The sequence below is a fragment of the Habropoda laboriosa genome, unplaced genomic scaffold, assembly GCF_001263275.1.
Source record: "Habropoda laboriosa isolate 0110345459 unplaced genomic scaffold, ASM126327v1 scaffold22, whole genome shotgun sequence".
NCBI lineage: Eukaryota > Metazoa > Arthropoda > Insecta > Hymenoptera > Apidae > Habropoda > Habropoda laboriosa.
Window position 1 is genome coordinate 4,024,027 of NW_017100261.1, and position 26,688 is coordinate 4,050,714.

At 32.3% G+C, this 26,688-nt stretch overlaps 1 protein-coding gene across 1 annotated transcript; it reads left to right on the forward strand.

Annotated features, from left to right (window-relative positions):
- The first annotated feature begins 498 nt into the window (after positions 1-498).
- Positions 499-26,688, forward strand: LOC108572660 (protein SZT2-like). The gene is made up of 25 exons (XM_017934923.1): positions 499-519; positions 3,671-3,988; positions 4,748-4,825; positions 5,087-5,492; positions 5,985-6,205; positions 6,870-7,254; positions 7,606-7,855; positions 8,157-8,897; positions 9,377-9,576; positions 9,891-10,054; positions 17,549-17,852; positions 17,926-18,114; positions 18,213-18,800; positions 19,016-19,392; positions 19,485-19,590; positions 19,669-20,517; positions 20,672-20,960; positions 21,094-23,009; positions 23,153-23,247; positions 23,608-24,034; positions 24,134-24,509; positions 24,749-24,914; positions 25,095-25,311; positions 25,399-26,462; positions 26,557-26,688. The coding sequence occupies exons 1-25, from the start codon at positions 499-501 to the stop codon at positions 26,686-26,688; spliced, it is 9,879 nt and encodes a 3,292-aa protein (XP_017790412.1).

Genomic DNA, 26,688 nt, shown 5'->3' on the forward strand with positions numbered 1-26,688 from the left:
ATATGTATTTATTATATTATTAATAATTACATTAAGCTTAACGATATTTTATCACTGTTTACAAACAGTGCGAACTTTAATTCTGTCAACATTACAACATGGTGTAATGTATTTGTAAAAGTATATTAATATCTTTTTGATTCGCACAATGTTACTTAGATTTTAATTGTAATAAGAAATGATAGTTGTCATTATGAACATAGAAATAATAACCAAATAATAGTGTATAGTGAGTTTAGTGTTGTATAACTTTATTGAGGTTATATTGATCTATTTAACTTTTTAAGGTTATAGTGCATTATTGCTTTGAAGATATAATCGAACATTCAAATTCGTCGACAATAATGTAACCTTTGAACACTCATGTGTAAAAAGAATGTTAATAGTACAACGGTATTTGATTTTACTAGACTGAATTTTCTGTTATATACTAGTGCAATGTATAAAGAAATTTTTTATTAATAATGGTTGATATTTAAATAAATAAAAGTGAACGTCATGGCTTCTACAAAAAAAGAGGTAATTGTATAAATTTTATATTAAAGATGATCCCAATATTTATATTTACTATTCTGTTTGCACGTGTATTATTTGTTTGCGTATTATATTTGTGATTAAAGAAAGCTCAATTTTTGAAGCTAGCATATTTATGCTAAAAATGCAAGCTCTAAGTGTAATATGTAGCATTTGATTCAATTTTCAGAATTTAAAGATTTAGATATTTAGAAATCAACCTGTAACTTTAGTACATTTTTTTTATATAACTTTATAGTACTACAAAATAAGAGGATATTTCAAATACAGATTAATAAATTATGTGTTATGCAAATACTTCCTTGCTGTAATATGATGAATTTGATTAAATTTAGCAATCTAAGTTTTGCTTTATTTCATACCACTATAAAGTTATATTAAAAAAGTAATATGATTTGATAATCATATACATACAAAGCTTCCATAAAATCTTGCCATCGAAGCTATAAATTGAATCTCTTCTATGTAGAATGTTTTAATTACTTTGTTTTCTTTTTAGTATACTAGTTTGTTCATTAATTCTTTTTTATGGTATTAAATTAATAATATCTATGGGCAAATTAATTTGTTAATAACACTAAATAAACGAAATTAATATATTTGTGAAATAAATTTAACTCCTCTTTTGTTCTTGATCATTGGAGACTTTGTAAGTACTTGTAAGCCATGCTCAATTATTAATATTTAGTATATTTACTAAAAATGTAATTATTTTTCATTTTGTTAGTGAGTTTATATGATAAATAATCAGATAATTGCCTATATATTTGTAAAGGTGAATTATTTATGATATTTGTATCACAATGTAAACAATGTTTTTATTTTTGATGATTCTGTCTATCAGATAATTAGAAATTTGTTTGTCTATTTGTCTATGATTACCTTTAAATTTCTATGTAAAAGATAAATGTAGATAATTTAAAATGTATAATTTGTATCCAATAAAAAAGGGTGCATAATTAAGACTGGGACTATTTGTTGTATTTTTTTGTATTTAAATATTTAAACACTAATTATTCAAATATTCAGCAAGCATAATTTGCACATTATTCAAATATTATTTAAGCTTCCTACATTTTAAACTTTGGGCTGTTCGTCATTTGTGAATTGATATCTAAAATTTCTGCTTACTATCTTTTATTTGAGGCAGTGCCGTTCAATTATTGCCCGTACGGGCAACGTATTAGTCTGCTCCGGGCATAAACAAATCAACGGGCAACAAGCCACGTATTTATGTACTTATATATGCAATAACCATTGCCCATCTTAAGAAAGAGAATTATGTTTCGAAGATATCTAACGCAAGCGTCTTTCTCCCACTCCACTTTAATATATGTGACATCACTAGCCCGCGACTTTGCCCTCAGTTCTGCCCGCGGGCATTGGGCATCGGCAAGTGTCTTTGCCCACCTGAAGGCCTACTGAACGACACTGATTAAAGCTGTACGGTATTAAACCTCCTTCTCCGCCTGCTCAACAGTAATTCCCTTATTGGTAAAAATTAACATGCAGCTGTCAACGATTAAGGCGCAGATAAATTTTTTAAATACAGTGCAATGAAAAAACCAATTCCGAGTTAACATCGAACGGCCCCGAGCGAGGCTCGAGCTCCTTATTTCCCTCGAATTGCTGTTTCAAATGAGATTAAAAAATTTGGAAAAAAGAAAATAATGATAGAGAAAAAATTTTTCTTGCATTGTATTCCTCCTTCGAAACCATTTAGAATGTCTTAAATATTTTTCAATATCATTAAAAATAAAGGAGATATTTAGGTGTTCATGTTTTACTGGGACACCCTGTATAACTTTATATAATTTATTCGTCATTGATAGTGATATTGAAAACCATTTCAGAAAAATAAAAGTACATTAAAATCTATTCGAGTTTATTTATTTGTCAAGTAAATTTCAGTATAGAAAACGTAGATGAGATAATAGAATAACATTTATGACAAAAAATTTAACACTTGCTTTGTTATCTGGGTCATATCGCTATCAATATCATTAATGTAGATAAAAATAATCAGTATAAAATGATATAATAGCACTCCTACGTGTACGTAATGAATCTTCAAACTCGATTTTTCGAAAATGAAATTTTATATGAAACAATTTCATCTACATTCTCTTCTTAATCAATCATATCATATATTTTATTCTTTCCTCTTTCTTCAGTAATTGTAAATTTAATTTATTATGTTAGAATGTTATGCCTGCTAAATATATAATTTATGGCTTTGTAGTATTATTTTTTAATTCCCATGTTAAAAATTCAATTCTGTACAAATAGAAAAGAAACGTTCCAATAATTTTCTAACACTGAACCAGCCTGTTTCAAAAGAACCATTCTTGTTTAAAGTAAGGGCAACCAACCTAAATAAACCAAATTAAATAAATAAGTTCTTCCTGGGAAATTCCAAAAATAAAATTGCTTATTGAAATAAAGAACATTGTAGATAAGTGAGTGGATAAATACGAGCGATAGTGTATACATCTGTGCTGACGCGACGCATACTTACATGCTATTTCTGCGGCATACATTCGACATTGGTTTCGTGCGCATTGCACTGCGCAGTTAGAGCCACTGCATTGTGGGAAAAAATGTTTAAGCTCCGGAGTTTAGTTTGGACATGCTTGTTCTAAATGGTCGTGCTAGATGAAACATCCTACATAATTCTATAAATTGTAGAATTTTGTAAATTACTTGTTTAAATTAGTTTCCCCATATATGAATGCCACTTTAAAGAAATAAAATGAACAACGCGTACAAGATGAAAAAGAACCTGCTTTGTTTAGTACGTTTCTGTAACTTTCTATTTTTCAAGTAACTTTGTAATATATACAAATAAATCCATATGGTGTACGACAGAATTTTTGGGAAAAAATATATTGTTGAATAACTTCGAGGTTGTTTTCTATTAAAATTCAGTAAAATGTCAACTTTTGTATAGAAATACAGTCAGTGTAAAAAGTATTCGTACAAAAACGAGCAACTTAAAATAAAACTTTATGTAATTGCGTTATTAATAAATTTTCACGAAAAACAACGATTTATAAATATTCTTAGGTGTTTCTAGAATAGATCTTTCGAGAATATATTTAACGAAGCATAATAAGGAAAATATATTTTGTTACAGGAGAAACTGATTTTAGAAGCAGACACCGTTTTCTTGTTAATGAAAAAAGGATTTCCTATATCACGTAATGTAAGGGCTCAATGGATGTTAGAACATTTAGATACTTTTATAAGTATACAATGTCCAAGTTTCAAAAGCAAGGAAGCAGCGGAACTTGAGATTGTATCGGTATTGCCAAAGAATAAACCAGAATCATGGTCTTCAGACACGAGTCATCAGTGTCTTTACAAAGTGACTTCCACAACTTCAATAATATTTCTAGCGCACAAGTATAGAATGGTGTTTAACTTGGACTTAAGCCCATCTCTTGCAACTGTAGTAAGTAATTTTATATATGTTAACATAAACTAATATTTTATTCTCGTCTATTTTTACGAACAAGAGAACATCGAAATTTATCGTTAGATGAGTCATCGTTACAAGCCAAAATAAGACGAAAATTAAGAATAACGAAATTATGTTTGAAGCTTCGTTTTTAAGTTATTAATATTTAAATATCGGTCAAAATATTCCTAAGTTCTGGCAAATCTCTGATCTTGGTTGGACGAAATGATACTTAATATTTCAGATTTCATATAGTTTATCAAACAGATTATCAAAATGATAATTAAATATTTTGAACAGTAAATATTCCACGTAGTAAATGAAATACTGTTAGTCATAAGTTGTTATTCTTTTATTGTGTGAAACCCTAAAACGGAATGCAGTGTATATTGGCTTAAGCGTCGCGACATCAATCAGTGGCACATTTCGAGGGTTTAGTTTACGACCAGGCTATATCGTGGCGCGGACTATAGCCTTACTGAAGTCCACTAGGGGGCGCAAGGCGAAATACATTTCCCTTTTCCGTCTGTCCTCTCTCTTTCCACTAATGCATCGTCATAATTATTATCGAATACATTGTTTGAATAGTTAAAGACGTATAACAATAGAGATTTAAATATTTTGATTACAATATGCGTATCTATTCGTAATTGTTTTAGCAGGTGTTCTAAATAGTCCTATTTAAAGTCACTGAATGTAATGCATTATTATATGTATTTAAAGGATTTTTTTTATATATATTTAATATTTTAGGATATACAACATGGCGAGATAGTTATAGATGAGGTATACATGGCGACTAAACGGTTCTTGGAAAGTATTATTAGACCTGTAAGTGATAACTTACTTTTTCTATACGTTGTTGATTAAAATAATAATTTTTAAATCTATTATGAAAATCAATATAATTATTCAAAGTACACTGAGATTTAGAAGAGGTATTATTTAATAGAAACATGGCAAATTTTTGAAACTTTATATTCAGTAGGGGAATAACATAGTGTAATAATTTGTTGATAAAAAAGAATAATTACGGAGTGCAGAAGTTTCATTAAAGTCTGTCTGTATTTGATGAAACTGTTATTATTACAGTTCACGATACCAGGGAGTAAAAAGATAATGCAACCAGAAATTTATGTAACTATAATAGCTCATACGCCCTTTTATATAAACCCTGCGCAGCAAGTTTTAGTACAGGGTTGGCTAGTTACTGTGGATAATGTTAGTCAACTTACAAATTTCATAGAAAGTCAATTGCATATATTAGAAGAGAAGGTTGCATGTATTACAGCCATAGCAAGCCAACAATTGGAAAACCTAAGAGCTGAAAGCGAACGTTTAGTCGGAGGGCTTTTTGAAGAGAATAGTACATGTTTGAACAAAAATAATAATACCTGCGTTTCTAATACTTCGATAATTTCACCGGAATCAAGTTTTGTCAACATGTTGAGGTACGGAATGCTAGCGCTCACTCTGCTACCGGAACATAGTTGTGCTCGTAAGTTTCACGAATATGCATCGATATACTAGTATATTAAAATAGGAATATATTGAATTAAATATTGGTGCTATTCAAAAATTTCGGGAGTTTGACTAAAGACCAAAAAGAACTTGTCCTAACTCGTAGTTTCCATTGTATCCTTCGAAATATCCCCCTCGGGGATTCCACGTTTTTTCGTTTTTACGAAACACACTTTATGCAACGATTACAGCGAGAATGAAAGTCAGAAACTGTGAAACAACGAGAAATCAGTTGTTTTTCTGCTTATCTTGATGTTTGCATTAAATATTTTTCCACATTCAATACTTCAATATTTCTCACAACTTCTCAGAGTTAAATCGTAGACAACTAACACCTTCTAACGGCAGAAGTCTGTACTACATCCATTTCGTGCGCGTTTAATTCAAATTCCCCGAAATTTTTGGTAGCACTACGTATTACAATTATCCAAACTAAAATGAATTAGAACGGCGATTACTTTTGTTTTAGATATGATAATCGTGTCGGACGGTGTAGTAGGAAATACCGATGTCCACGTATTAGATTCTGTAATACAACAACTACGTGCAACTACAATTGCATGCAGTTTTCTGCATGTTGGAAGTGCATATCATCCTCACTGTGCCGATGGTTTGATTCCATACGAAGATCTATTGCATTTCATTGCAAGGGCTACACTGGGCACTTACATGACTTTTATTCCATTTCCTGTACGTAATATTTCACTATTTATAATACTTATTTATACATACGATATTTCGTTATTTATACATGTAAATAACAATAAGATACTGAATATTCCATTATTATTAACCCTTCGAACCTTTTTATTAATAAAAATCTCAGATATCTTTTTTTGTTTATTTTTTTATTGTATCGTATTGTATATATCAATTTATGTGCTGAATTAAATCTCCGTGGGCGATTTTAAACGTTCTCCATCATTCTGAACAATTTTTGCAAGAACATTCTTTCGAAAACTATTAAGATATTCCACTGTGTTCAATTAAAAAAGACATCCTGTATGTCTAACTGTGCATCACTAGTGTTCGTCTGGATACTAACAATAACAAAGCATAATACACGGCGATTAGTTTCTTATTTGTGACTCACAGTCTCATTTGTGCGAAAAAAGATGCATTTACGGCTTGTAATTCCTTTCAAACTTCTCTTCCCCTCATCGAGCAGAATATGTAACGATTAAGAAAGAGTTAAACGCTACTTTCAACAAATTTTCAAGTTTAATTTCTTTGTAACAAAAAGGAAATCTGGAACGAAACAACTTTATTCTGCATTGAAAATTTATTTCTTTTTTCGCCGTTTATTTCTACACCTGAACGCTAGTACACTTTACAAATTAAATTACATTTACAGGTACATTTGAACGAAACAGAGATGAACGTTTATCATAAAAATTTTTTATGCTGGCAATTGTACCGTGAAGTATGTTGTAACATTCTGCCCCATTATTTGAACTGGCATTCGAAAAACCTAATGTTCTACGAGCAAAAGTCAACGCAGCTTTTGCAAAAGAAGCAAATCGAGGATAAAGTTACTTGTACATTGAGCAGTTTGTTGTGTTGTCGCCTTCGAGAAGGATACTTGATAAAACGCGCTAATGTCAGAGACGAAGTGCTTGAAATTTGCTTCGTCTTGTTGTGGAAGTCTAGTGTTTTACTAGAATATATAGTAACATGCCCTTGGTCTACAAAATCATTGTCCGCATCTAACACGATACAGTATGCGATTACTATAGAAGGTAAATTGAAGTACTATTTATTAATATTTATTAAGAGATTACTTAATCGTTTTCAATTACTTTGCAAAAGCGAACAAGGATAAAAGGTCTTTTATGTCATAAGTAATCAGTAGTAAGTGATTTTACGTCCGCGCTATATCTCTTCCATCGATTATACGTATCCTGGGACCTATATAGTAACATCGGTCACGTAATATGAGCGCCAAAGTAGCAATGCACTTGGAGTTATTTTTTTAAAAATCAGTACAAAATTTAAATCAGTGCAGAGCCTTTGAAATCAGCACGTCTGGTCACTTTAATTATGTAGTAACTATAGTAAAAAGAAGTAAAAGGAGAAACATTTTGTTACAGCTCCTTACGAATTTTTACATGACATTACGTGCTTGTCAAAGAAACCATTAAAATCACAATATCGCCAAGGTGTTGTGAATCGGTTTTGGGCAACTTTAACATCTTTAACTGAAAGTGACACTATGCTTGCACACTTTAGCTGGTTTCCAGAATTCGGTTGGACTTGGTATAGCGTACCGGATACCATTAGAAGTGGCATGCCAGTTTTTTATCTGTCTGCTTATCCTTCGCCTAGTACAGTACAACTTAGGTATGTATGTAAAAGAGTAATTAAATTCTTTTTAAGAAAGTAATTGATTCGATAAAAAATTTTTCACAAGGGCCTTGTTATTTTTCTTTTAAAGAATGTAAAAGTATTTTTGTATTTAATTCCTTTACAAAATGGCGGCGCTGCAGCCGCATCGTGAGTCATCTTGCGCAGTTAAACGTTCACTTAACGAAATTGCAGCTTGTACAAATAAAAATACTACGCTACAATAACCTTAAGAGCATTTTAGCAATATAGCAGCAAATAAAATCACACGTGTGCGTACAAATACAGTTACTTTCAGCGATGCAGCGTGCCCTCAATTTGGACAAATATGGCAACCGGTGGTATCATTGAATCCTCTGCAATGGGCTCGTTGGATGCACACTCAAAGAGTAACGTTAATTCTATCCCATGACAGACCACTGCCACGACATTTACATCAAGCAAATCAAAGTGGCCGTTTCCAATGTGTTCAAAGCCGTCAAGCGGCTGCTGTTCTCTACGCCATGCTGAAAAATTGGGCAACTTTCGTCCTCGTGGAAAATCACACCTACGTGCAGTTTATTTACAGAGAAGCAGATAAACCACCTGTCTCGTTCTCCTTGATTCGTATCAACTGCAAAGCTCTCTGCGTCATTCTCAACATTGCATTCGCTGCTGGAACGGAAGGGGTTGTTCGGCACAATGTTGTCGTCGACCTTTTAGATCGGTTATCCAAGCTAACTTTACCGAACAGACCCACGGAGCAGAAAGAAACACCTTCTTGCACCATCATACACAAATCTTTGGAAAAGATTTTAATTAGATACGAACGAGTGCCGACTGATTTGAATTCGATCGTTTTTCCCGATGGAGCACAAGCAACGTCGATGAGAGCTACATCGATGTTAGGGGGAATTCTGATGACTAGTTTGTCTAGATACCTCTATCACAATCGATGGCTTTGGCATGTGAAACGACCGTTCGTGCAAACAATTCCTGGAATTGTATTGCCAAGATTAAACATAACTGCTATTGCACGAATTCTTTCCACTATTACGAAGTAAGTGGTTTAGAGAGATGCTTCTTATTTTTACGTTGCTCATTTTGTGATATTGAAAATATCGATTGATAAGAAATTTCGACATGTTATTCGTTAACTATGTACAGGGAGTCAGTGAAATTTAATATCAGCGGGTAGTTATGATTCTTGTTGAAAAAATGAATCAAAAGTGTAGGGAGATCCTTTGTAATGTCATATAATTATTGCATTTAAAATATACAGTGTTTTTTTTTAATTGGATATGGTGGAATATTTAAATAATTGAAAATATTCAAAATTTTGTTGACAAAGTATATTAAAAGGCTTTCATTTCTTCATTTAATTTGCGATGATAGATTTTTCTAAAGAGGTAAAATTAGAGGAGCTATTGGATTTATTTTCTTACTTTTTAACTCTTGTAGTTTAGTATTGATCATTTCACTTTTAGTTGTATCATTGAAGAATATAATGCAGGATAATATTGTGTATGCTTATAATAGGATGCGATTAGCCGAGGGTTTTAATCTTACTTATTCAGCGGCGGGTATTATAAACATGGTTCTTGAAGTGCAAATGCAAGGAGTAAGTAAAAACGGTAAATCATACCCGTGCATTATCCAGTATATTTTATTTCCGCCGCATATTATGTCGACTACAACATTAGAACGTGACAGTGCATCAGAAGAAGACACCGACGAAGGTAAAAATACTTCTGTTCTATGCAGTGACATAATTGCTATTTATATTCCTTGGCTTTCCATGTATATTCATTTGTTGATTATAAAAAAAATTGTATACGATTCGACTAATTATATCACGTTTGTATTAAATAGAGGCTCATAGTTGGAGTAGACTTTTCATTTGCACAAACATTCATTGTAACGAATTAGTTATAGAAATTTGCAATTTGTACAGAATTATTTGTTCACATAAGATTTGTCGATTATAGAAACATTGCAAACGTTTACGTATAATTTAGCAAATGAAAGAAAAGTGTTTTGTATATTTTATTAGGCACTGCAGATGGTGAAGTGAGCATGGAAGATTGCGAGGGTTTTGGTGATTTTCAAATTATATCTGAAATTTGGATTGAACCTCAGTGTGGCTTTGCTCAACTACCTGCACAATCCACGGCAAATTATATGCACCTTTTGCAGTATCACGAGCTTCCAGATGCAGTAAGTACATAATTTTTAAATAAGATTGTACGTACATTGGATATTCACAGTGAACCAGCTGATACTATGAAGCTTTTAAGCCTGTGAATTTTCTGTTATTTCACAATACGTGTTGTTACAAGAATACGATAAGACGTATCTTTCAAACTTTTTTTTTTTTGAAAAATTGAGTCATTAGATTGAAGGAATTTATATATCTTAATTTTGATTAATACTTTGTCAATGGTGTTGATAGGAATGGTTGATCAATACTTTCTCAAAATTGTTAATAGGGATAATTAGCGAGATAGACGTAGTGTGTCAAGCAGCGATGATTAAGACGCGATACTTGACAGAGAACCGTCTGCGTTGCAATGAATCATCCAATATAAAATATTAAAATTTCTCTAATTTTTATCTTATCTTAATGAAAATAGTACCCATGAATTGGTGAGATTCTCCCGGTGAAAATGAGCCCAAACACGACATAAATCAGAGCAGTTCTACTAGCAGTCATCAATTTAAATGTCCCGGATTTTCAATGATGATTTTAAAAATGATTGCTCTTAAAGCTAGTCCGATTTATGTCGTGTTTGTACTCATTTTCATTGGGAGAACCTCACCAATCGCAATCTTCATAAAGATAGGATGAAAATGATAAAAATGAACGCCTGAAAATTTCACTCCGGTTTATTATCGACTGCTCACGCGAGTTTCGATCGTCGCTTATCGATCATATCCCACTTCTAGACCCTAAGTCCCGCCTGTAGCTTCATCTTTGCTTTGGCGATCTATACCACACTATATCTCTACGGCGATTGTTCCCAATTTTTTTTTTTTAATGTTCCTAAAATATGAGAAAAATCCGTTGTTCCACAGAGTGTACCGCACTTTACATAACACTGAATTGCACCAAATTTATGATACGTTGCACGATAAGTTTACGATGAAATTCGTAAATATGTATTTTTTCTAATTTTTGAAAACTGCTAGAAAATGAGAACAATTTTTCCGATACCTGCTCAGCGGAGTATCTGAATAAATATTGAAATGACGAGTTTACATACAAGCTTATCGGGATTGCAGATCTCATGCAATTCTCTTATGAAGCCGTTTATATTTCATTCATAATACTTCGTGTGAACTATGTTTAGCACAATGCATATGATAGAAGCAGCGATATGGTTCGCACTTTTTTTTTTCTATCCGCTATCTAACGAATTCATCCGAGCATTTGCATACTTTATTATTCATTCGATAATTTTGCCACAATTATGCTTTTCATTCGAAGTCATGTTCCATTATGTCATCAATATTTTACTTCCATAATTACTTCCATCTTTTTTTATCCTTCTTTTTAATAATTGTAAGTAAAGGGAAACAAGAACCGATGGTTAATTAAGAATTCATCTCTTATTGTAAAATTTGGAAAATGTATCTTTGGGGTGGAACTGGGCCCAACCTTTTCCGTTTCTCAAGATGTAGTCTTCATAGCACTATTTGCTTAATGATACGTCAAGAATGCTTGATAATCTTTCTATTTCGAAATGTTATCACTAGAATAGATTCAACAGGTCACTGGCTTACTATAAATAAAGAATTTTCTTTAAAACGCTTTTCGTTATGCATATATAACAAACTTCATACTATTCTTCTATTTCTTCACTTACATTATCACGCGAAAGTGGTGCAACATCCTATTTAAAAAGAACGATGATAACATCCAAGTATATGTATATCTTTTTTACGGAAATGTTTTCTTCTTCATAATTTTTTATATCAGTACTTTCAGCGATATTCGCGTGCATTCATCAAAATGAAGTGCATCAAAAATCTTTCATAATGTGAAATGCTTGTTTTATAATATATGAGATTGAATAATTTTTTTTTTTTTGAGAAAGACAAGATTGTTTTTATTTTCGGTATATCGTGTACACCTTGGGTAACATTACGTGATAATATTATAATTATACGACAATTTTGCTACCTTTTACATTACCAAAGATTCATATATAAAAGACAGTTAAATAAAATCAATTATTATTTAACTGCCTTTTATATATTCGTCCTAAAATATTTTACATTACACTATTTAAGAATTATTTTTATCAATAAAAAGCTGATCGACAGAACTATATAAAGAGCAAAATACGTAAATGTCTAAAAATGCAATATTATCAAATTTACATTTATCTAATAAGAATGAAGTATACTTCTTCATCGTGCAGTTTTTCACGTGCAAAAGGAAATGAACGAAATACTTTCTACAGTTTCACATTAATTTAATGTTTAAAAAAACTTCTACTTTTTCCTTTTACAAAATACTTTCGGTATTACACGTGAATGGATTTGATTTATCTTTAATCTTATCTCTTCTTTGGTTACGGTGTTAATACATACAATGATATACATACAGCGTTATTCTTCAAAAATATACAGGATAAGATTTGATTTGAACTTTCTACCAATGATCACAGTGCAAATTATCTGTTTTGTTTTCAATTCGAGTAATTTCAGGCAATAGTATATGGTATTCCAACTGTATTTCGATTATTTTACAATTTTCTTCTTTACGAAATAAATCTGGTTGCAAGTGAACCACAATTGAAACAATCTCAATCCTTGAAAATTATTTCCAATAAATTATTGGAATGAAGAATATTCCATGTATTGCGTCGAAGCTATTATCTCTTCGTTTCGTATAAAATGACACGTTTCAAGTATTTATCAGTATTATTGAAAAAAAAAAAAAAAATTACGAACAACCGAGTGAAATTGAAGTTCATTTAGAATGTAAAATTTGTAATTTTCACGTAGAATCGTTGTTAACAGAAAAGTATCAATAATTTATCTACACTGCACAATATTCTTCGTTGCTTTACTATAGAATTGCGCAATCCAGTTTCTTACCAGTTATCTGCAATCAAACTAAAAAATAAGATTTTTCTTTCGTTTTAGAAATACACTCCAAGTGTGTCAGATAACTTTTATCTGAGTCTTCATTACCTGGAAAATGATTACTAATCATCAAAAGGCCAAACTTCAAGGTGCATGTACTTATACATTGCAAATAATTTAATGCATATAGTTTCATATATTATTCGTATATTTCTGTTTCGCGGTCGTTATTGTTTTGCTCTTGACATTATACTTGGTGAAACATCGAAGAGGAGCATTTTAAACGTTGCAAGATGTTATTTTTTTTTCACATTTATTTTCTAATTTCAGGATAATTTTAGCTAGAATTTCGTATAATAAGGGAACGTAAGTTTTCTTCTGTTCGTCTACTTGCATAAAAATATTTAATATTCGTTAGATATAGAGAAAATATCAATTTAAAGAGAACCAGAGATTTAAATTGTTGGGAGATTAAATATTTTACTAAAAAAGTTACAAAATCTTTTTTACAATAAAACTCATCGTTGAAAATTTCTCGAAGTTAGAATAGAGAAATTTGAATTCGTTTTTTCTCGTTATAAATTGTTATCTTTACCAAAGTAACTTTTCCATTGTGTTGGATTAATATTTATTTATTCCCACAATTGACGGTAGTGAACTGATTTAACGAATAAAATATTTTCTAAATATCACAAGTATGTTTAGTTTTTCTTAGAATAATGAAACATTCGTACATGTGTACTTACGTACTTTCAAAGTATTCGTATTTAAAAAATCTCCAAATTTATAACTCTATAAATTAAAAACTTTTTAGTCATCCTTATGAACAATGTTACAAATCATACATATTCGTATCGTTTTACAGATTCTCTTTCTACCGTAATATATTTCACTCTTCGAAACAATTCTTACAAAGAAATTATTTTAACATAAGTTTACCAGTGTTGATAACAAAATTGAAGAATTTCACAAAACAATACTCTCCATAAATTCATTCTCATTCTCTTTCTTTTCTATCTTCCCCCATGTGCAACTGCTACAATATGCTCTCTCAGTTGCTGTACTTCAAATATATCGCAGTAATTCCACGTTCCTATCAAAAGTTCAAACAACACAATTTCACAATTCCAATCAGAATGTAAAAAAGGATTTTCCGATAATTCTGTCCTCGAGAGAGAAACGTTCGTTTTGTAGGATCAGTTGAAGAAAATAGTAAAGCAATATTTCTCGCAAAAATAAAGAGGGATATATATATATGTATAAAGTTGTCTATCACTACGTGTCGTTATCATTGTCGAGGTGGGGCTTCGATATCGATGAGGGTACTCAGAACAAGATTTTTCTATCAGTTAGCTCAGGTATATATAAGGCCCAACACGTAGTCGGCTGTATATTAGTGTTCTGATTACTTTTTTTTATGTAACTCGTTTCCTAATCTCCGCGTATAGTTTCCACAAAAGTCCACCATCCCGGGTTTCATGTGTATGGAAACGTTTTAAAGAGTGATAAAGATCTCCTAGTATCATCAGTCTAGAAAGTAGCTGCGATTGATTCTCCCGGAGGTCCTCTCGAGTGTCGGTGAAAAATTAACCAGTGAAATTGTCCAAATTGTCGTAGAAAAATCGAAACTTCGTCTCGTCGAAATTAACCACCATCGATGCTACTCTCAGTGCATCAGGTATATCGTTGGCCTAATATCACCGGAAAGGAAACTTAGGGACTGTGGAGAAATACGTGTACATTCTAAAAAATCAACTCCGATAAATTTCGAACATTCGTTATAATTGTAACGCGTTACTATGTAAGTATTGTGGATTTTGTAATTAGAAACATTTATTCGAAACTTTCAACGCTTAGAATCGATACTTTGACAAGTAGAAAGAATAACAGAATTAATAATTAATTAATCGAAATATTTGAAATTTTAGTTAACGATATTTATCTATTTCTTACGCGTTTCTATTTTTCGATTGTCCACTGTACGTCGGCGAAAGGCGAGTCAGAGATTGCCAGGAGCAGTCGATATTAGGCCGATGAAAAAGATAAGCTTGCAGTGAAGATTAACGAGTCTACGTGGGGATATCTGTCTTTCGAGGTTTCGTGGTGATCCAAGGAGAGAAAAAAAAAAAAAAAAGAAGAAGAGACGTTGATATCGCTGGTTGAGAAAAAGGGCACTTGGGCGTGTTGGGCTGTGATCTGCATGACTTGCAGTTGGAAGTGAGGATCTAGGCAGTGAGCATCTACGCTCTGATAACTTGCCAGATCTAACTCTTCCAGCTCAAGGTCTTGTTGATTATCATCTTCTCAATAGGAAAGGGATATCGCGGATATCGCATAAACAGAGAGAGAGAGAGAGAGAGAGCTATTTTTCACCGTGTAGAACACCAGAGAAAAATCAGACGGGATCATGGTACAAGTGGAGAAGTGGTCTCTACGCTTTGAATTAAAGTGAGATTCAACTCCTCCAACTTACTCCTGATCCCTGATATTCTTCGCGTGTTCTTTTCTTTTTATCTGGAGGCAGGCTATCTTCCTTGCTGTGGTTCTATCAGTAAGGTGATAAGTAAGGCTTTCGTGGAGTCACACTATTGGAGCTTCTTAATACCTCACTTGCCACGGCATGTTGCAACAGTGATAAAATCTTTTAAAACGATCCTTATCACGGAAACGTTTAACTGCGTACAATTGCTCGTGAGGAATTTTTATTTCTTTTCATTTTGCCTTGTAAATACTCATTTTTTATTGTAATTACCAAACAGTATTTTTTTATTTTATATACATACATACATACATATATGTGTGTGTTGTTTATTTGTTACATCATGTTGTTTTGTTAATAAACGATATACCGTGCGTTCGAATTAGTTTATATATAGTTTTTGTATCTTTTGACAAAATAAACGGAATTTCTGTGAATTCTGATGTTTTAATCGAAGTAAGCGGTTTTTCTTCTTCTTTGCTATTCTTGCGGTTTCTATGTTTATTAGAGTGCGTTTACTTCGTATTTTGTTGTTTCTTAAGGAAGCAATAGAGATGTAGAAAAGGATTTTTAATTAATTCAAATTAAGTTATGATAATCATGTACCAGTTTTGATTGTGCCATTGAACAAGGTAGTTTGTTATTTTCTTGCTTTACCTGCGTTCAAGATTTTGTTATGGATGGATGCACTGTTATGGTGAAGAAGTGATTCTGTTTGCATCAGTCAATAGCTGATTTTAATTATATTTAAACATATTACTTGTATCACAATTCTACACATTTTTTTCATATATTTTGTTAGAAAAACATCCTACTCCTTTAACTTTTCTTCCTTTTTCAAATTGCACCTGTTGTAATTTCTTTACTTTCTCGGTACGAAAGCATGGAAATATTAAGAGTTATTTGAAATATAATTCAAAAGTGTCTTACAGTAGTTAGCTGTTAAATGAAATTAAAAAATATAAACAAGCGAAGTTTAACAAAAGGTAGAAACCTGTTGCATGAACTTTCGAAAATAGTTCCTTTCAGTGCAATTTTCTCGTATAAGTTCTATCCTCAAATTGGAAATTGAAAATAATAATTTATGCGTCCTTAATTCATTTACAAGGAAATATATACTTAGGCATATAATTTATTCTAATTGTTTATTGTATCAACATGTCAAAGAGCCTTAAAAATATTTAACTGTGAAAAGTAAATAATTGAATTAAATTTTTTTTCTAACGTTTGCAAGTGTTGATAATTTCTGCTGTTTAATTTCATCAATTAAACATAATTTCTGGATTATCAATTTTTGTATTATTTTTTTCTATATTATTTCTGGTAATTTCCCAATTATTTGTATTATATATTAATATGGAATATTAATATCTACCATAAATTTTCCTTTAATATTAAACTACACACCTACCTTTGTTTACGATGGATCCGGAATGCAATAATCAGCGCAATAATATGTTATTGGTAAAAGCAATAACGATAGAGTTTATGTTTTTCGAAATCGTGTCTTATTGCGATAACGTTTAATATCTAAGTATCCATCATTTTTGATATCGTAAAAGATACTCCGTTTCTTCACAAATAAAATATTATGTATTTCAACATATACGTTACCGTTTATTCTGAGAAAAATAATGTCAATCCGTGTTTTATAACATTGTTATAATTTTTTAAAAAGCTTCAGACGACCAATGTTCGTAAAACATTTTTTTACTTACTTATACTCGGAGAAAATACTGGCAAAGTTTGATCAATGAAGATTGAAGATTGAATAAACAAATAAATATTTCATCTATGTTTCGCTATTTAATCCCTATTTCCATTATTCTTAACTAAAAAATAAACGTGCGTTAAATTTTTTTTTCAAATTGTTCCTATTTACAAATTTCGAATGAGATCGATATTCTGTTCAGAGTAATATCACAATTTGATTATCGTATTAGTGTAACTTGTAGAAATGTGAACGAACTTCAAAAGGTAAACCGGAAGTCATCCGGAGCTCAAATTTCCAAATTTGAATGTTTATCTTTGCAAAAATTACATAGTTTGCTAATTTTCGTTAATTATGGAAATGCAATTAGAAGTTTTGCGTTTTTATCAAATTTCTATACTAAGAACCATTTATATTCTGTTATTAGATCGCTCGAATAGACGAGGAATGCATCAACGCGTTACTGACGTTAGAGTATTTGAGTTTACTGAGTCAAGTAATGCCAAGTGAAAAAAATACTGATATTATTTATGGACAAGTTCATCATGACATCAAGCTACCGAAAAAATATAGCAGAAACATCAAGAATAATGGCTGCAACGTTGAGGAATCCTGCGAAGGTTTACCAACTATCGACGAAAGGATACACATGATGCATTTTTCCTTCGATACGTTGAATATATTGCCAAAATGTCAACAAGCTGAATTGTTGTTCTCCATGTTTACCGGTGGTAAGACTTATCATTCAAGATAAGAATACAATAATACAAGTCAATTTAATATAATTATATTTATTGAAATTAGGCCTGATTAACAACGACGAAGAGCGTGGAAGTGCAAATAAGATACTAATGGACAATTTCCTGAAACACATGAAACAGTTGCACAATAAAGAACTTCTGTTAACATCGGCTGAATCGCAACGATTCACAAAGATGCTTCTCGACAGACGTCGAATCGGTGGTCCACCTTTATCGTTTTTCTCTCAAAAAGGTAATAGTGTAAATTGTACAAGATCTTCTCGTACAATTACGTATACAAAATGTCTGTTATTATTCAAATGTGTCTACTGATTTGAACGTTGTTCACAGTGAAACACTTTTCCAACGACGAGCTAAACTCTTATCCACGTTGGAAGTGCTTCATTAAAGGAATTAGCACAACTCACGTAATTATCACAATTTTACCTGCATCAGAGAAAGATGTACGTTTATTTATGTCTCCTTCGCATACAGAAGAATACATGGCAAGCAATAGTTCGAGAAAGAATTCCGAATCAGTGATATTCAACATGGATCTGAAGGAGAGCGAATTGTATTCGAAAGCTTGCACGACGGATGTTAACGTGACCGATTGTTTGTCGTTAAAGAATAACGAATCGAAATTGTACGATCAGTGCATTGACAATAGCACGTTGGAGATAAATGCGCAAAGAAGAAGTCAAGATTGCGACGAAGGTCTCGTTATTCCAGTTTATGTCTATGATTGTTCGTTAGCTTTGTTGATCGATACGCTGGTCGATAAATTGAAAATATCACACAACAAGGATATTTATCAAGATCACACGTTTAGAGTTGGTCAACAGGATTGTAAAGATTTCGTCGAGTTGAAATACGATTATAACGCGAAACCGTCGACGCCGGAACCGAAAAGCGAGGATTCCGACAATACTTCTAGTGGTAGGCAAAAATGTCTGATTGTTAATAATAGTATTACAGTCTAGTACTTCTAACATATTGCAAAAATGAACGAGTTATTAATCATGATGTAATTTATCTGCTTGTAATTTTTAATTTTTTCTTCTATTAATTCCTCTTTTATACCGAGTGAATCCTCTTTGATATTTTTGAAGATATTTCAGGTTTCAGTCTTAGGTTATTCACCCTTACCACAGATCAACGAAGTCTTATGGAGCATTGCAAACTGTTGAGTTTGGCCCACTGTCATTGTTACGTGGTTGCAGTTTACAAATCATTAGTGCTGCAACAGCCTCTTAGTTATGAAGATATGGAAGCTGCGGTGGAACAATGCGAAGAAACTCTAATCGAGATTAATATAACAAATTATTTACGGTCTGTATGCAGACATTTGAGCAAATTATCAGAGAAAGATTTCTTAGACCAGTTAAATCCGTCTGCATGCGACGACGTCACACCGTTGCATAATTTAATTAAAGAAAAATTCGAAAGAATAATTACAGTTGCCTTTAGACCTGTACCTGCACACCTGGAATTCTATTATTGTTCACCATTTTGTTCAGAAAGTGAAACGGTTTGTTTTCAAAATACTTAGATATTTATTGATTTTTCAAACAGTTAGTAAGTAAAAATGAGTTGAGTGAATAAGCAGATTATATTCAACAGGATTTCGTAGAATTCCAAAAATCGGACAGCGATGATGAAATAGAGAATCTTATATTTCATTCGATAAATATTGATTGCGCATCGTCGCATAGTCTTCGCGAAAAAGGTGAGTCGAGTTTATTTAAAGAAATTCAAAGTAGAAACTTTTATCAGCTATAGTATTAATGAATATTATGTTTAACAGTTCAATCAGGAAATGTAACGTGGCCAGTAAGGAACGTCAACAACATTTCAAATATTTCAAGGCACGAATCTACAGAATCTCTCAACAGCAACCTGCAGGATAAACATATTTATGGAAGAGAACAGCCTCTTTTCTTACAATTAAGTTGTTCTATTAGATTTCAATCTAGATCTGGTCTTAGTAGTATTCCTGTAAAGTCTCTCCCGACGTGTTTCATGGAAATTGTACAAAAGATGGAAGATTGTAAGGACAAGGATATAGCTAATTTGAGTCTAACTGATTTAAAAATCACCCTGGACATCATTTGTTTAAATCTTCCTAAGGAAGTGCTAGAAATAAGTCTCGAACGATATTCTGGTTTAAGAGCAACCTCGTTTTGCAGTGGTTCACCTATAGGTAGTTTGAGAACAGAAAGTGGAGGTAGTCTAGAAAATAATGCTAGAAATGAATTGTTTCAAGAAAGAATGTCTCATTTACCTTTGAGTCAACATAATGCCATAAGTAATTTAAGGGACGAAATCGAATGGCTTTTGCAAGATGAAACTGCAACTGCCCTTTTAGATAGATCTACTATAAATGAAGATATTTTAAGATTCGTTGCAAATCACGTATCTGAATCAACGGATAGATTTAGTTGCAAGGTAGAAAAAGTTCCTTTGCACTTTGTTTTCCCTTCAGAGGATTGCAAGCCAAAGTTTATAAGTGAATTGAAGAAACTTCAAATCGATAAATATTGTATCCGTCAAGAAGGGAATTTGTTTTATTTTGTGAAGAATTTAGAACAAGCGTCAAACGATTCTGTTCTAGAACAGTTTAGAAATGAAAGAAAAGAATCGAAAACGAAAGAAGGTATGTTCTTATCCTGAAATATTCTTGCGTGTTGTTTAGAAGGGGAAAGTCTTTCTAAACAGAACATGTAATACAAAATATAATTAAATATTAGAACGTAGTTTTGGTTGTAAGTTAAGCAAACTCATAAATCTGTATATTTCTGACTTTTAAGGTAATACTGCAGAAAAGATGGAACAAGATAAACTATTAGAAAATATCAACTATTATGACACAGAAAATAATTTCAGAATTCGTTTTAAATCTCTCGAAGAACCTTATTTTAATCCTCTTAATGTAGCAAAAGAAAAACTAAGTGCCGATGATGCGTGTGAAGGAAATACTAGTTCTGAGAATTGTTTTCAGTGGTTGATAGATCTCGATAATCGTAAAAGTTCCCTACCAAACTTCTGGTTAATATTAAAAGTTGAAAACGACTACGTTAACGTCTATTTTCACTGTAGGTGAGTAATTATGAACTTAAGTTAAAGGTTGAACGAACATTTCAATGTCTTCTTTCAACATGCTTTGATTGCTTAAGTTTAAAAACACTGTATAATAGCCTATATTGCAATAATGAAAGAATATTATTGGTAGGTTTTTAGAAATCATATCGCCAGAAGTAAATAGTTATTGGTGCACGCAGAAAATGTTGGTCTCTCAGATAAAGAGTACTTGTCGTCGTGTAAATCAGTATTTGCTTCTGCAAAATCTTCACAAAACCAGCAAATGTTCGGACCTCCTGGAAACAGATTCAAGCGAAGATTACAACTGGAAGACGGAGGCGACAAACGAGTTCAGTAACATTGTACAGAACAGAGATTCAATGCAAAATTTCACCCCAGGAATGTTTCGATGCCGTGTTGTTTGGAAATTCACCTTCCAATTACATCCTCGATTAAAGACTGGCCCTGGGAGATCAGGACTTTCTCGAGGTATAAAAGCTCTACATGGTGTACTTAATAGATTTGCCGTGAGTAACCGGAGTAACATGTTTGTATATCAGGAAAATAATAAAAATGTATTCTATTTGAGATTACATGAGCAAATAAGCGACGGAAAATCATTGCAAAATAAATTATCCGAAAGCGACGAACAACTGATTGTTTCTCGCAGCAACAGTGTAGTTTCGCTGTCGCAAGTTAAGTTAAACGACAATGCTATGTCAAACGACACGAGACCCAGAGTTCGATCTTTCAGCGAAAAAGAATCGAACGTTTTAAATAAAACCGAGGATTCGATAATCTTAATGGTGCACGGAATATCCGACGCGGGGCCGGAAGTTAAACGTGATCTGGTGCAAGTCCTACAAAATCGCTTAGACGACGCTGTTCTCGAAGTTCTATCTGTTATGTTAGCAAGAAATCCAATGTGTAAATTAACACCCGCCGATGTACATTTTATTCAACCGCCGAAACCACCGGAATCTATCATACGACTGAACATACAGAAACATTGTTTATCGTATATAACTGCTTTGGAATTTTATTTGCGACAAAATATACTTCAGTTTTTATATATACCAAAGTATACCGACAACAGAGTAGATTATCACTTCCAAGACTATTCGCAGTTCGAAGGATCTGCCAAAAGAGTTTCCGAAATAGATATTTTTCTGTACAATCAAAGCCATTCTAGTGGAAGTAAAGGTATTGCTTGTATAGCTTTAGCAATCACAGGAGAACACGGAGAACCGATTGTATCATTGGAAAGTAATTTCCCTGAAACAAGTTTTCCTGAGACAATAAACGTGGAAGATTTTGAAAACATTGTATCGACATCGATATATGATAAAAACTCGAAAGAAACACCACCTGTGATTGAATTTAAAATCTGGAAGCAAGGCAGAGTTAATCTCGAATCTTTACTGCAGAAACTCTGCTCTGCGGTTAAACATGCAATCTGGGATTTAGTTACGGAATATAAATTCTTATCAACTCCGTTGACTGAGCCGCTTGTGAAAACCGCCCAAGAGTTGTCTACCGAAAACAAAGAAAATCAAGCCTCTGTAAAAACTGAAACTTTGCCGAAAGTAATGCACGATTTATCAATTGATCGATACGAGGCAGGCGAAGAAGGAAAATTACACAGCATTTATTGTGAAACGTTATCGCAATGGTTCCGGTTTGCATTAGAGATCGGAGTTCCGTCTGTGAAAAAGCACGAAGTTATTATTAATTATAGACATGCTGTACCGACAATTATCAGAGAATTAGAAGCTCTTCTGCAAAATCAAGCGCCGGACACTTCCACTAGAGCTTTCGTTTTAAAAGATCGACAACCTTTCATCGAAAAGTCTATCTTGGACAAGGAATCATTAGGCGGAATCAGGAAAATGAACCATTCTTCGTTGGAAAGTGATGAAAAGACAGGTTTACCTCTTTATGTGCCATGTGATTTCAGTAAGGATGTACAAGGGACTTTTACTAAGTGTATTTTAATAGCTAGAAATTTTTATCAATGGAAAGCTTCTTTTAGCAGCACAGTACAACCGGAATTACTTGTTCCAAAAGGTAAATACTTGTTTCGTCAATCATAACATAGCATTGCAATTTGATTAAACGCTAAAAAAATGTTTTTCTCAAGAATAAATAATTTAGTATTAAGTACTTAATATTTTTTTTTAATTCATTTGAAAAATTTATTTTTCTTATAGACCAAAAACTTCTACAAAAATTTAATCCTTTGATACTGGAATCTAATTTCGTGTCAAGACAACGAATATTACTTGCTGAAGTTCGGAGTAACAATGTAAGTGATAGTATAACGTAATTAGAAGGGACAATGCTAAATTACAATAGAAAAGATTCAAAATACATATGTGTAATATTTCATTTAAAAAAAGTATCATTTATATGTTTCAGTTAAGTATAAGTTTTCAGAAAATGGTATAGAAATGCTTTAATCATTGTTTCAAGCAGCTAAAAATAAAATTAACTAATTTTTAATACATAGAAATGCAGTTTCGATCTAAAAACCGATCGAATAATTCTTCGATGCATAATAACGTTTCAATTATTTTGTAATAAGTTAGATGGTGTTCTGTGTTCATTACATAATTAAGATTATGTGTCCTCGTTAAATTAATAGGAAATTAAACTACTATTGTAGATAACTCTCTATACGTATAATTGGTCAAAGGAAAAGTCTGAAAAATTAATAAAACAAACTGTCAGTTTGGGCACGTGGCTTTCATCAAGATCGAATTTCTTCACGAACGTAATAATGCAGAAGTTAGGGATATTCCATCATCGTCCGAATTTTTTGAGGGAACAGACAAACTCGCAATATTATCAAATTACGGACATGGAAAGTCTTACGAAGTTTTCTTCTGCGTCGCATAACGATGGAAAAGATTGGACAAGATTGAATAACAGACAACAAAACGTAAAGCATAATCAATTTTCGTGGAACGAAGTAATTGGCCAGACGATGCGAGATGTAAAACCTAATAGTTACTTTCACAATAATATGGATCCAACGATGAAAGCAGTTTGTGATCTGCAAGATTTTCGATGTCGTGAGAAAAAAGTGAAAGGTAAATGAAGAAAAGATGAAGTTTAATTTCACTCTGTTTCCTAATTGATATATAAGTACAAGAAATTATGGATTCGTAATTAATTTACAAAATTTTCAGATGATTTGAGTAAGTTATACGCAATGTGGCAAAATCGCAACGCTGCTCCAAATATTCCAGTTTCTATCAATGCTTTAAATACATTCAAACAATATTCTCGTTTGATACACTTCTGCCATACACCGTTATTGTTTTTACCTTCATGGCGTTTGCAATCTGCCGCTACAAGGGATCACTCGCTCACGGTGCAACCATCTTTAAGCGCAAGCATCAATGTATATCAACAATTATCACAACAAATACAAAGAAACCAGGACGAACAAACGAATATTCTAAAGTGGCATCAAGAATTATGTAGTTTGATGTTATCTGAATATAAACAATATCTTCAAATATTAGGCTTTAGTTCGGTACAAATAGAATCACCTGATAAAAGGTACATTTATGTTGTACGTTATACAGTTTTATTAATCTCGGTGTAATACTTTCAAATTAATTAGAAATTAACATTATCATATACATTCCAAACATGTGGCTCTATTCGTGACAAACAAATCAATCGAAATAAAAGCATAATATACCGAGTGTCTTAGGTGTACTTCTATACCTAATTTGAGTTGTTTATAAAAAATATGCGTTAGAGAAAAATATTCTATAAGATGTGATATTTTTCAGTTTTGAAGGACAAGTTCAGCAGCAATCGTATTACCTTAAAAAATCAATGCTTGGAGGAGTACTGTTGTTTGAAATTCATTTATTGCAACCATTTTTCATTGTTAAATTACATATTATCGAATGCAGTCGACTTCAAACAAAAACTAGTAGCGCCCTGATGAATCAAGTAAGTTACAATTTTACAGTTATTTTCAGTAATGTTCTCTTTTCATTTTCTTATAAATAACTGTAACATAAACATTCTTCAATGAAAGACACTCCGGCAAAAATGAACTAGTGTAAAATAGCTAAGATTTTGCCGCGACTCGCTAGAAGAGAAGTAAAACGAAATTTTCATTTATTACAGTTTATGCTAAGTTTCGTAGATGAATGTGATAAAATCAAAATAAATATGCATCTGCATTCGTTCACGTATGATTTTCATTTGCGTTGCATCCACTCTTACATTGCTGGGACTGGACCTTGGTCGTTGCAACAAGGTTATCATTTGATTCATTTTCTCGATGACTTTAATAAATATTATAGCAAAGCACCAAATTACGCAAGAAATCTTATATACAGTGGTAAGTGGAGTAATTGTTCAATATTCTTATTTTAGTGTTACTTTCGATAAATTCTTGTAATATAATTGATACATTTTTATATTTTAGATGTGGTAACCATTCACAATTTGGCGATCCCGGGCCGGACCTTGTATTCTTATCTACTATCTCATGAAAACACTTACAACATGCGTGTGTTTGCCATGAAAAATGAGCATGAAAATTCTCAAGAAAGCGAATACGTGTTAGTCAGTTTAAAAAGTACACCTTTAATTAGCTATTGTGATGCACAAGATACAAAGTATACCGATGATTTCGATGTTGCTTTGATTGTATCACATTTAGATCAACCTCCACAGGTGGATAGGACAGAGATTACTTTGAAATATTATTTAATGTTAACTAGTAAACGAGAATTATATCCAAAGAGAGAGGTAGAGAATAATAAATTGGGAAAATTTCGTACAGTGTACAATATCGAGAAATCTGCAACGAATACCTATACAGAGTCTCTTACGGATATTTTCAACGAATCTTCCTCGAGCTTCCAAGAGTGTAGACAAGATCTGAATGATAAAAAAAATGATCTTAAACTATGCAGTCCTAACTGTAATACTAATTGTAATAACACAGGTGCACCAACACCTCCACCAGTACCTAATTCTCCATTAACTCAAAATGTGAATCCTCCAAGTTTCTCGGTAAATGCTTCATCGCCGCATTTAATTCAAATACGACAAGAATCTATTAATTACTTGGGCTATTATTCGTCACACGAACAACTGATGCAACAAACAATAATGTCACAAGCGAATGCAGCTCACATACATATAAGGAATATGATAGATCGTGGAGCATTGCAATGCAGAACGCATCTTCTCTGGAATAAACTATTAGAAAGCAAGTCTACAATGAATTATGTGGAATTTTCGGAACTCTGCTCTTTAGCTCACGTTGAGCCTTTATCAAACTTAGATCCAAGACTCAGGCCATTTATTAACCAGCCAATCTCATGGTATCAAACATTATCGAAGGTTTTACAAAATAAATATCAAGAGCACCATAAACAATTTAACACGCCAGATGGAAATATTACTCATTTGCTTATATTACATCCAAGTTTCTTTCAAGTCTTCATGATGTTGACTATAGACTTACATGCTTCACGAGGGGTTTGTATATTTATATGGAATATGTTAATATTTTGTTAATTAAATTTGTCCAAATTTTGCGTCTCGGGTAATCCAATTTTTCTTATATTTTTAGGACTTATTCGCAGTTTATTGTAAATCAGAAGAAATAATTAACACTCCATGTTATATAGAAGATACTTATAATTTAATTGAAGGTTTTGTAAATGCTTGTTGTTTTCACTTGTGGATGAGCCTCTATAGTTAA

What these genes read in the sequence shown, in the direction of transcription:
- LOC108572660 (XM_017934923.1), top strand. Translation starts at nt 499, where the DNA reads ATGGCTTCTACAAAAAAAGAG. An exon ending in TTTGTTCAGAAAGTGAAACG is followed by an intron (nt 19,393 to 19,484) that starts GTTTGTTTTCAA and finishes TATATTCAACAG; the next exon opens with GATTTCGTAGAATTCCAAAA. An exon ending in CTGAAGTTCGGAGTAACAAT is followed by an intron (nt 23,248 to 23,607) that starts GTAAGTGATAGT and finishes CTACTATTGTAG; the next exon opens with ATAACTCTCTATACGTATAA.